Source organism: Crocodylus siamensis, chromosome 11 (assembly GCF_052110815.1).
Source record: "Crocodylus siamensis isolate JL-2025a chromosome 11, ASM5211081v1, whole genome shotgun sequence".
Taxonomy (NCBI): domain Eukaryota; kingdom Metazoa; phylum Chordata; order Crocodylia; family Crocodylidae; genus Crocodylus; species Crocodylus siamensis.
The window spans coordinates 15,788,838-15,801,374 of NC_143405.1; the positions used below are offsets into that span (position 1 = coordinate 15,788,838).

The 12,537-nt window shown below is 44.9% G+C and overlaps 1 protein-coding gene across 2 annotated transcripts in view; it reads right to left on the minus strand.

Moving 5' to 3' along the window:
* The window catches only part of CACNA1B (calcium voltage-gated channel subunit alpha1 B), a 470,294-nt gene that overhangs the window by 229,918 nt on the left and 227,839 nt on the right, over window positions 1-12,537 (minus strand). For both annotated transcript variants that reach the window (XM_090021362.1, XM_090021361.1), the window contains one exon: window positions 1,792-1,895. In XM_090021362.1, coding sequence (XP_089877488.1) covers window positions 1,792-1,895 — 104 coding nt within the window. The remainder of the gene's footprint in view (window positions 1-1,791; window positions 1,896-12,537) is intronic.

Sequence of the window (12,537 nt, forward strand, 5' to 3'; positions counted from 1 at the left end):
TTCAGTACTGCCAACCCCAGGGCTTCCATACCTATGGGGCAAACACCCCCCACAAAATCAGGATAATTCTAAAACATCCCAGGATTTTCAGAAATAGTAAATGTTAGGTTTTCTTCATTTGATTCTGGGTTTTTTGAGTCTTCATGATTCATATTTTCTCATTTTTCTCCATAAGCTGGATACTAAAATATTCCCTTTTCTCGTGTGAACTGAGATTCTCATATAACTACGTCTCCAGAAGCTAGGACTTAAGAGAAGCCCCAAAAAACTCAACATTAAAACTTAAAGAGCTTGTTAACTGGTGGCTGTACACACATAGGTCATGTTCAGATGTACAAGCACGTGGTGCCACACAAATCGAAAGTGTTGCACGTTAAACTGAAAGGGGTGCTGCTAATTTGCAGCGTGGGGGCAAAATCTGCTACTGAGATTTCCTGGTAGTAACCGTGCCCTTAAAAAAGGTGGTGCAAAGCATGCAAAAATTGCATGTGCTGGGATAAATGCTGAGACAGGGGAGCAGGCAGCCTAGGGTTACCTGCTCCCCCATCTCTGCGTGCCACTCCCCCGCTGGCTGGGACGCAAGGTACATCAGTGTGGGAGCTGCCTGCTGGCTAGCCCTGCACTGAAGCACACTGTGTCCCAGCCAGCCTCCTCCACCAGCTGGGGGCCAGGAGGAGCTGGATATGGCCTGCAAAAAAGGGTTTTATGCAGGCCTGTGTGCTGAGACACTAAGCAGCAGCACAAATTTGTGCTCCTGCAAGCGCATGCTCCTGCTCGTCTGGACGCAACCACAGATACTATTGTATGTGCAACTCCATGCTCAATACTCTACCACCACATGAGCTGAAGTGGTAACACTGTTATATATAGAGTGTAAGAAGCTTTTCCTGTCACACAAGTCAGTCACTAGAGGGAGATACTCAGATGCATTACAAACACTTACTCTTGTGCTTAACTTCAAGGGTGCCTACAGATATGGGGAGAAAACCCCCCCCAGAGCTTTACATTCAGCTAGGCATGCCCCCACACTAAGTGTAGCACATTCCCAGAAGAGGAATCATGTCAGTTTGACCCAGCTTGCCCAGTGTCTGTATAGCTCATGCGCTTCAGCAGGGCTTTTTGGCACTTATCTAAAAGCTGATTGAATCCATTGAACTGAATCACTGATTGAAATTAAATTGAAATTAAAGAATTTTTTTTTGCAAAAATCTTGTTGGTCTAATAAAAAATAATCACACCCCTACCATGAGCCCAGATTGCTTTTTCCTTTAGACCAGTATGGCTACAACCTGGATACCTGCTGAAGCATGTGAGCTATACAGACACTGGAAAGCCGGGTCAAACTGATACAATGCCTCTTCCAGTAAAATGCTGGGGGTGTGGGTTTCCATGTCTGTCAGCACCAAGTGCCTGAGCTACTCCATTCACTTCAACAGGGTTATCCATCAGCTTAAAGTTAAGAACATAAAAACAAGTGCTTTCTGGCTAGGGTTAAGGCAGTGTATTTTAGGAAGCCCCTTAACTCTTGAGCCTGGTTTTGCACAACAGTTTGGGAACATGCCAGTTACTGATCTTTCAACAACCTATCTGCTCTCCTAAAAGTTCAACTGTATGGGGCCTGACAGGGTCCCAGCATCACCGGGCAAAGAGAAGGGGTAGTGCATGAAACCCAAGCAATGTACTGATGCATCACCCCCCTGCTCTCTTCTTCCCCAATCCCTGCGCACAGCACACAAACCAGCTTGGTAAAACTGTCCTTGCTCCAGGTAGAGACAGACATTGGTGCCTTACCCTGATAAGACGCCCAGCACCAAGTTGAGCATGAAGAAAGAGCCAATGATGATGAGAGGGATGAAGTAGAGCCAGTTCCAGGTATTTCCTGCTGCATCATTGGTCTGGAAACAGAAAGAAAAGTAATTTTTAATCAAGTTCCCAAAAATCCAAACATCCCTCATAAAAGACCTGCAGTGCAAGGTGCAGTGGACTTCCACAGGATAGCTTTCATCCCATGCCATTATTAATTAGCACTTTTCTACGTGCAGGACTTGAAATGAAGTCTGGAATCCAAGTAAGAGAATTCATTGAGCAAACGGCATTGACTTAGTTCTCATTGTACTGTGCACGAAATGCCCCCGTCACACAACTACTACCAACTCTAGGAAAAAAGAGCCATCTCTGATTGAAAGGACCATAAGCCTGAGGCTTAATACCCACTTTTAAATGAACCAATCCAGTCATTCTGCTTTTTGGGGATTGAGAAACAGTCCCTCCATTCCAATATCCTCCCTTTCCACCAAACGCTTGAGTTACCCAATGTTACGTCTGAATCAAAACATAAAACAAGATGAGGAAGATGCAGTCTTCTGTCAATTTATGCACTGCATGCAATTAATACAGCATGCAGCAGGGTGCCCAGAACTCACACATATACACAAAAGAGAAGTTGACAGAAAGACTGCAAGAAAATGAGGCCAACTTGAACTTCAGAACAATGCCAGCTTCACACCTGCTTACTCAGCGCTTTGGAACTCTGTCATCAAACCCCGACTTTCAAACTCTCTGCATAAGCAACTACATGCCTTTTGGAAGGGAAAGTTAGTTTTCAGCAAAGTTTCTGCATTCTTTGATCACAGGGGAACTGTTGTTTAAGGGACTGCTGAAAAATAAAATGCCATGTGGCCACAATCCAAGCCAAGCTCCTGGAAAACTTCAGTTTTTTTCTCTTATAAATGAAAAATGCAGCAACTTTAGAATCAGCCTATTGGGCATTTAAAGGTAAAAAGCATAGGAAATCTGTGTCGGTCCATCTGCAGTAGTTAAAGAATAACAATTCCATCATCTCTAACACAGGGACTGAAATGCCCGATGGCCTATAAGCAGCACTTGCCGGCTACTGCACATAAGTGTCCACACAACCGCTGGTTTGAACAAAACCCCTTAATTCACTTTGACATAGACCCTCTAAGGACAGAAGGAAGAAGGATGGAAGGACAGGAGGACAGAAGAAAGGAGGGGAAATGTAAAGAAAGGAGACAGGAAGCAGCAGCAGGTAGAGAGAAAAGCAGAAATAAAACAAACCAGTTGTCCCAAGTGCCATAAAAGCCATTAAAAATATTCCCTTTCCAAAAGATGTCAACCTCTTGCTGCCCTGTATTTTCCCTCCTTTTGCAGTTTTCTTGCCTTCTTTCTCCACTTTTCCCTTTTTTTGCTTTTAGTTCCGCCTCTTCTGCTCTCCTCCCCTTTTCTCCCCTGCCCTTCCACAAAATTGTTTTGAACACACGAGGAAGGAGTGCAAACACATCATTATTCAAGTTTTGATTCCCACATGCTTTGGCTATGCTGCTAGTATTGATATTAAATGGTAAGTGACTGGTGAGGGAGTATTAAAAGCCCCCTCTTGTACTGCATTTATAGAAAAACATCAGCCTATGACAGCATAAGCTAAGGAACGTTGTTGGCTCTTTAGCCCAAGCTGTAGAAGCTCATATTTTTACCTTTGGAGGTCCCATTTGACCAACTTGACAACTGTCGCAATGACCTCTTTCCCAATGGCAGGCCACAGCTGGGAATTGGAGTTGCTCAGCCCAACTCAGGCAGGAGTAAAAGGGGTGAGTTGGGGTGGGGGAGCAGAAGCTGGAGCAGGAAGGAAAGGAACAGATGGCAGAAGGAAATCCATATAAACCTCACATGGAGAGTGCATGATAGGTTACAGTGCTGCCAAATGATCATTTATCATTTATTTATTCATTTGAAACCCAAGCTTGGTGACAGATCCATGCTTCAATTCCATGATCAAAGCCTTTAAAGCAGAACATGTAGAAAAAGGATCTAATTAAACATCTTCCTCTCGGTGTTTGCACAGTTACCTTATGCTCAGGGCTGGGCTGGGTCTCGCTCTGTGCTGTCACATGCACAAAGGGTTCAAGGTGCTGGCAGAACTACACAAGAGAGAGGACAACGTACTCTAGGAATCTTCCCTGTAAGGGCAGATTTCTCCTGTAAGCAGAATATATTTTTTTCAGTGGCTCCAAAATTACTTGAGTCTGAACCCATTCCATGGCACCTCTTCTGCCCTGGTGATATGCTTTAATGAATCAAATTGTTGCACTGCCAGGAAAAACAGAACTGCCAACCCTCAGTAAAACACTGTGTAGCCTTGCAGCCACGTCTGAGATTGCTGAGCAGAGGAGGGCATCACTCCATGAGCAGAGCAGCTGGGCTTGCCTCACATCCCGGCTCCAGTCCTGCTCATTAAGTGGGGGAAGCCAAAAGATCAAATCAATTTTTATGGTTCCAGCTAAAATACTTTATTAGTTTAATGTTTGGCTGCCTGTTTCTGATGCACAGTCCCAGTCATGCATCTCACTTGACAGGGAAGAGCTGGAAATAAAAGACTTTTAATGAAGTGACAGTATTATATCAAAATGCAGAAGGGAACTTATGGAAGACTCACAGCATCCTCATCGCATGCAAACATCTGCTATACTCGCATCCTCCGCAGCAACGATATAGCATGTTAAGAGCACTATTTGAATAATCCTTATGTACCTACCAAGCTATGGACCCTTTGGCAACAAGAGATCTGAACACCTTGTAGTCATACTGCCCCTTCAAGTGAAAGAACTGCTATGATTTTCATTATTTACATGGGAAACTGAGGCACAGCTTCCTCATTCAATGTTTAAAAGATGTTCAAATGAACCTCCATTATTCATTCAAATCAGATGCTTTCCTGTGCTCCATCACTTTTGCCATTCACCCTAAATCATCTTCTCTCTCTCATGTCAGCGTCCTCTTAACCTCCTCTCCTGTCTTGCCATTTACTGGCCACAGCACTGCTTGAACCAGCCAGCACCACTGGGAGTAGATTTTTACTTTCTGCTCATTAGTGCTTTGCATTATTTGCTTTAAATTCCTGAGAACATCATTCTCCCTCTTGCCTTTTATGCAGATCTAAGCACATTGGTAACAGTCAACAGGTAACATCTAAGCTGACCATCTACTCTGTGGCTAGGGACAGACATTACACATAAACCAGTTTAAATCATCAGAAACTGGTTTAAACCTGTAACAGAGTTTCAGTGCACATAAATCAGTTTCAAAATGGCTGAAACTGGTTTACGATAAACCTGGCTGAATGTAGTAGTATCAAGACTTAATTGATCTGGGTCAAACCGGTTTATGAAACTTCTGTCCCAGACCTCTTCCTGGTTTAAGTTAAATCACAGTCCCGCAGCATCCTAGCATGCTTTCCAGCTGGGCTGGGTTGAGCGGTGCTATCTACTCCAGCAAAGATCGGTTATGAGGGGAGAAGGGGGGCAGGGTCTGTGCCCTCAAGGCAAATCGTGGCTGGGATCTGGGGCCAAGAAGGTGGGTTAAACCCTCCTTCCCCTGAGTACAGAGCTGCCCTGCCCTGCGAAACTGCTGGTTGCAGCTGTGGACTACAAATGCCAGAGGCACCTGGAAACAGGAAGAGGAAGTAATGAGCAACCCTGCAAAGTTCTGCTGCTGTGAATCTGGAGATTCTAAAAATCCCAGAGAACTTGGGGACAGCAGGAATAGGAAGCAAACACACAGTCCATGCTGGCTACATGCTAAAGAACCATGCTGCAGCACCCCCACACCCTCCAGCTCTTGGCCTGAGCCACTGCAGGCTGCATTTCCTGAATCAAAAGTAAATGTCAGTCCAGCTGCTTCTCAGTTTAATCTCTGCAGTTTAGACTAACCTGCAAAGACTGAATTGATTCAGCTTCAGGCTTTTTGACTGTCTGTACTTAGCCTGTAAGCCCTATGCTCAACTCCTGATAGCAGGATGTCCTAACCCTGGAACCTCTGCTGAACATCAGGTCATGTTAAGATGACCTCACCTCATTCTGCAGCTTGTCTAGAACTTACCCAGGTGAGCAGGAAGCACAGGAAGTCTGCTTACAGATACCCCACCACTCCCTGCTCTTGACAGCTGGGACTTTTGCATTCCACTACTTCTGTCTACGGCCCATAAGTAGAGAAAGGCCCAGAAAAAGAGAGAAATAGTTTGCAAACTAATTCACAGAAGATACCTGAAAGGGATCCTGGGATATATTTTGAGCATAGTACTAAAATGTAAGAATCACAATGCGGGTGACTCTGGTATGGGGCTACAAACTACAACACAAGTCATAGCTGATTGAAGACAGCCCCAACCTGACTCAAAATCCCCACTGACCAAAAAACAGTATTGAAGTTGCTTTGTAAGTATAGGATGACTCCCAGGTGACTTGACTGACATCAGAGAAGTTTGGAATTAAAATTCACACATTCCTGTCACCCAGACCTGTTCTATAGCCACAAGATGACTGGCTTTGTTCCACTGGCAAGATGGCAGTCTCTGTCAGACTGCCAATTCATTCAAAATTATGTCTTAAAATAATTTTCTTAAAAAAATTTACTCCTGCTTGCAGTCAGCTGCAGCAAGTAGCTTTTATGTCACCGTTCAGCTTTACCTTTTATAACCTGAATCTTGAAGTATGTTCTTGAACACAACCCCATTGGTGCTTCCACGACACACAAAATGCAAAAAGACAGAACCCGCAAATCCAGCTGTGCTGAGAGGAGGTTGTCATTGTTACCAGTGTGTCTTGCTGCTGAGCAGAAGTGATGGGTATGTTCAGTTCAACCCAGTTCCATCAAGCATAAGATGGGATTTCTTCTCCAGCCAACACAGATCAGCAGTGACCTGCCTGCTCAATCTGATCTTCCCTACTCCATGTATGTCATGACAGGGAAATGTTTTCCCTCTAGGGACCCTGCCTACTTTCAGTTCTGTACTTCTTCTGGTGGAGGGGAACACCTGGGGAGCTTAACAAATCTCAGCATAGCAGCTAAATCCCATATTCCATTTACTTCAAAACAGCCGTGATCAAAGAGCGCATGCCAACACTGGTACAGAGACAGAACGTATAAACATTCCCAAAGACTTAGCCTCCATTGTCAAATATGCCTTCATTAACACACCAAGGTTTTGCTGCAAAAAGCTTCCTGCAGCAACACACCCAGCAGCAAACAGCAGGGGGAGGCCTTGGTAGTTGCTGCGTACAGACGCTTAATCACAATCTGCATGAAGGGAAAGCCTCTGTTCTAAGGATCCTGAAGTGCCTAATGCACATAAATTAATTAAGCTTCGCACATACTCTGTTAGTAGGCAAGAATTAACCCCTCTTTACAGATAGCAAAAACACCACATAGGAAAATTAAGAGGCTTCTATAAACTCACAAGGTGAATTAGTGCAAGAGAAGAGACGAGAACCCAGGAGTGCTGACCCCACAGTCCCTTCACTCTGATCACACAACAAACCTCACATACTGGCAGAGCTCTCCGTTTTTCAAAAGTGCTTCTCTGCGTTTGCCTCAGAAGTTAAGCCAAAATTCCAGGAAAATAAAGGTGCACAGATAAGTGTCCAGTCATACATGACAAGTCATTTGGTCAAACCAAAGAAACCAGCTGATAATGGTGAGTGGAGGTCATATCCTATACTTGAGAGAATACCCAGTCTCTGTGAAACAGCAGCTACTGCCTGAGCTACCTGAGCATAAAGGGAACCAACTTTGCAGCGTAATAAATAGGGATAGGTTCTAAGATCTCAACAGTACTGATCCCCAGACCCATTTCTAGCACTTTTACAAGACAATTTTGATACTCACCAACAGCAGACAGTACACACAAGCACAGGGCACCATCATAATGGGGATGGCAACTACAGAAACGCATGTCGCAGACAATGAGCAAGGAGCACAGATCTACACAGGAGACTATATTTTGGTGCACATCACTCCCACAATGCACAGCACAAAGCAGCTGACTGGGGACTTCCAACACACAAATCACATAAGAGTGAATTTACCAAATATAACAAGTCTTTGGTATAAAAAAGGTCATTGCATAACAGTGAATCTGCACACACAGAACCCGCATAAAGCAAGGGAAACCTGTAGAAGAGCATTGTTCAGGTATGCAGGGATGAAGTCAGGAAGTCCAAAGCACAATTGGAATTGCAGCTAGCAAGGGATGGGAAGGGTAAAAACTAGGGCTGTGCAAGGCTTTGGACCGTGCTTCGGATCCAGAGGAGCTTTGGATGCTTTGGCGTCTGAAGCAGCATGTCCAGATCAAAGTACTGGCTTCTTTAGTCTTTCCAAAGCAGTTTGGAGCTTCTGAACCACTTCAGTAAAGCTTCGGAGCCACCTTGGAGATCTGGCCATAAGGTATAATGGGGAAGCAATGTAATATCTATAACTTCCTTGTTTTTTCTCTGATTTGAATACACTTGCAGCGGGGGTAGACTCTGCAGAGAGGATAAAGACTGCCAAGTTTCAAGAAGATCAGTGCAGGGGTTCGGGGGGAAATGCACCCCAAATTCTTGAAAGCAAAACTCATGTCACGTCTATGTGTTACATCACAGGGGGGTGAAAACTGCAGGGATGGTAGCCCCTGCTGAGGCCACAATGCCTGCCAAGTTGCAAGGAGATAGGTGCAGGGGTTTGGGGGGAACTGCACCTCAAGCTGCTGACAGGCAAAACTCGTGACATAGATGACCCTGTGTGTGTTAAGGTGCAGTGGGCTGAAAACTGCAGGGGTGGTGGCCCCTGCTGAGGCCATGATGCCTGCCAGCTGTCAAAGAGATTGGTGCAGGGGGGTTCTGGGGCCTGCACCTCTAGCTGCTAACAGGCAAAACTCGTGACATGGGTGCTTGTGCAACTGACTGTCTTGGGGCAGTGGATTGTCTGTATTATTTCCTCACCTTAGTCTCTGGTTTTGTAGGTATTAATGAGTTAATTAGCAAGGGGCCACCACCCCTGCAGTTTTCACTTCCTGTGGCATAACACATAGATGTGACATAAGTTTTGCTTCCAAGAATTTGGGGTGCAGTTTCTCCCAAACTCCTGCACCAATCTTTTTCAAACTTGGTAGGCTTCATGCCACCCCTGAAAGTTTCATCCACATCATACAAAACCACAACAAAGGTATAGATATTTCATTGCTTCCCCATTATACCCTATGGCCAGATTGCCAAAGCTTCGGAGCCGCTTTGGCCAGATCAAAGTGAGAACCCAGTCCGGAGCTACGGATCAAATCTCTGCCGTCTGAAGCGGCTGGATCCGAAGCTGGATTTAATATCTGCCTACTCGCACAGGCCTAGTAAGAAGAAGAGATTCTACAATTATGTCAGTAACAAGAGGAAGATCAGGGAAAGTGTGGGTCCGTTATTGAACTGGGGAAGAAACCTAGTGACAGAGGATGCAGAAAAGGCCGAAGTGCTCAATTATTTTTTCACCTCAGTCTTCACAGGCAAGGTCAGCTCTCAGACTACTGCAGCAGGCAGCACAGTTTAGGGAGGAGGTGAGCAGCCAACACTGGTGAAAGAACAAATTAGGGACTATTCAGAAAAGCAGGACAAATACAAATCCATGGGGCCAGATGGGATGCACCCAAGGGTGCCGAGAGAGTTGACTGATGTTTCTGCAGAGCCACTGGCCATCATCTTTGAAAACTCATGGTGATCAGAAGAGGTCCTGGATGATTGGAAAAGGGCAAACATAGTGACCATATTTAAGAAAGGAAAAAAGGAGGATCCAGGGATGTACAGACCTTAGTCCCTGGAAAAATTATGGAGCAGTTCCTCAAGGAATTCATTTTTAAGCGCTTGGAGGAGAAGAAGGTGATTAGGAACAGTCAGCATGGATTCACCAGGGGCAAGTCATGCCTGACCAACCTGATTGCCTTCTGGGAGATGACTGGCACTGTGGACACAGGGAAAACGGGGGACGTGGTGTACCTTGATTTCAGCAAGGCTTTTGATATGGTCTCCCACTACATTCTCGCAAGCAAGCTAAGGATGAATGGACTGTAAGGTGGACAGAAAACTGGCCAGAGCATCAGGCTCAGAGAGTAGTAATCAATGGTTTGATGTCTAGCTGGCAGCTGGTATCAAGTGGAGTGCCCCAGGGGTTGCTGCAGGTTTCAGTGACTTGGAAGATGGCACAGAGCGCACCCTCAGCAAGTTTACAGATGACACCAAGCTGGGGGGGAATAGTAGTTTGCTGGAGGGTAAAGCTAGGATTCAGAGTGTCCTAGACAAATTGGAAGATTGAGCCAAAAGAAATCTCATGAGGGTCAACATGGGCAAGTACAAAGTCCCGCTGTTAGGACAGAACAATCCCATGCATCAGTACAGGCTGGGGGCTGACTGGCTGGGCAGCAGCTCTGCAGAAAGGGACCTGAGGGTTACAGTGGACAATATGCTGAATATGAGCCAGCAGTGTGCCCTTGTTGCAAAGAAGGCTAATGGCATCCTGGGCTGCATTGGTAGGAGTATTGCCAGCAAGTCAGGGGAAATGATTATTCCCCTCTATTCAGCATTGGTAAGGCCACATCTGCAGTACTGTGTCCAGTTTTGGGGCCCCCACTAGAGAAAGGATGTGGACAAATTGGAGAAGGTCTAGCGGAGGGGCAACAAAAATGGTGAGGGGGCTGGGAGACATGACTTTTGAGGAAAGACTAAGGGAATTGGGTTTATTTAGGGGACTTAATAGCAACCTTCATGCTGAAAGGGAGTTCAAAAGAGGATGGAGCTAGACTGTTCTCAGTGATGACATGACAGAATAAGGAGCAACGGTCTCAAGTTGCGGCAACGGAAGTTTAGGTTAGATATTAGGAAGAATGTTCTCAGTAGGAGGGTAGTAAAGCATTGGAACAGGTTTCCCAGAGAGGCTGTGGACTTGCCATCCTTGGAGCTTTTTAAGACCCGGCTAGACATACCTTGGCTGGGAAGATCTAATTGGGGATGGTCCTGCTTTGGCCTGGGAATTGGACTAGATGACCTCCTGAGGTCCCTTCCAACCCTAATTCTCTATGATTCTGTACACATCCCTCAAGGGCTTCCACAGCGCTGAGAAACCCCATTCTCTAGCTTGGAGTTCACAGTTCCTTGTAGCCTGTGGAAACAACATGCTTGCTGACCCTTTCTCCCTGTACCACAGCTTGATCTCACACAGGCCAAGACCTGAATGGCACAGGCAGAATTGCAGCACGTGTTTAAATAACGTATTCAAATAACTGCTTAAACATTGTGCTGAGCCTGTTAAATCCTCTCTGAGAACATAACGGCAGAAGAACGAAAAAAAAGGGCTCCCCACTGGAAGATGCTGGGTGGCACATGCCAATGACTTTGAATTCCCTTTCCAGGGACAGTCATGCTGTGGTGAACTTTAAACAATACGTAGAATAGTTGAACAAAGCCATATTTATCTTTCTTTTAAGCTCCTGGATCCCCAGCTTTCAGTCAAAACACAAACATTCTCCATGCCCCCTCTCTCCCAACAAAACCTTACTACCTCCATTGGCAGACTCTTACTTCCGTCTCTGGGGAAAAAAGAACAATGTTCAGGATTATCTGTACACAAATTTGCACTGGTTTAGTTAAAATGTTGCAAACCTACACATGCACATTCTTATCAGAATAAGTCTGGATCTGACTTCCAACGTTTAGGCGTATCACTTCTTCTCTCTGCTACCCCCAGCTACAGCCAAACTCTAATGAAGGATTCTCACTTCTGTGCTAGTTTGTATCAGCATTCAGGGTCCAAACCTAGTATAAATTCATCTTCAGGTCTGAAGACTTATCTCTAAGTCTAAACCTAGGAAAAATTCATTTAGGCCTGATGCTCAAGAATGCACCAGCATCTAACATTAGCATTCTTCCTATTGTTTCTGTCTGCAGATCCAGACTCAGAGTTCTGTATATGTATGAAGTGGGCTTGAGTTGTTCCCTCAGGATGCAATTTACTTTCACAAAATTATTCCTGGTTTACTCCAGATTAAGAGGAAAATAAATCCCTGCATCTCTGCCCAAGGAGTTTCAGAGCGGTTTATGCATTTCTTTTTTTGTTTGTTTGTTTTCTGATGGGCATGGAAGACCTGACCTGAATGCCCCTGCCTTTCCTAGGGAAGGAGTATAGTCACCGTGCTGCTCAGAGTAGCATGCTCTGTTTGTATGAAAATGAGCACACTTGGAAGTTAGCGAAAATGTGTGTAAGTGTATCTGGAGAAGAATTCAATAGAGAAGAGATCTAATTTGACAGAGATATCTGAGGTGGAAATAAGCACAGGCCATTAGCTTTTTAGTATGTTTTAACAAAACACATGATGCACCCAGAGTTGACTCCATTTTATTTAATTTAACTACTGGCAAAGGCTGACTTATCGGGGGCAATTAAAGTGTAATCTTCCCTTACAGAAGTGCTTTCACATACAGGAAAACTCCCAACTATCTCACAGATTTGAACTCCATTTACCTTTCATCTAAATTTCACAATTCTCCTTTTCTGCTTCTGTTAATTAGCAAAGCAATTTATGGTTGATTTATTCCCACTGATTCCTACTCATAGCATTAGATGCACATACAAGCTGCAAAATCAAATGCAAGCACATTACAGATTGGCCCAATGTCCACACGATGCCCTGATCTCTTCACCCAAACAGATTTCTCCCAGGACCTGTTGCAT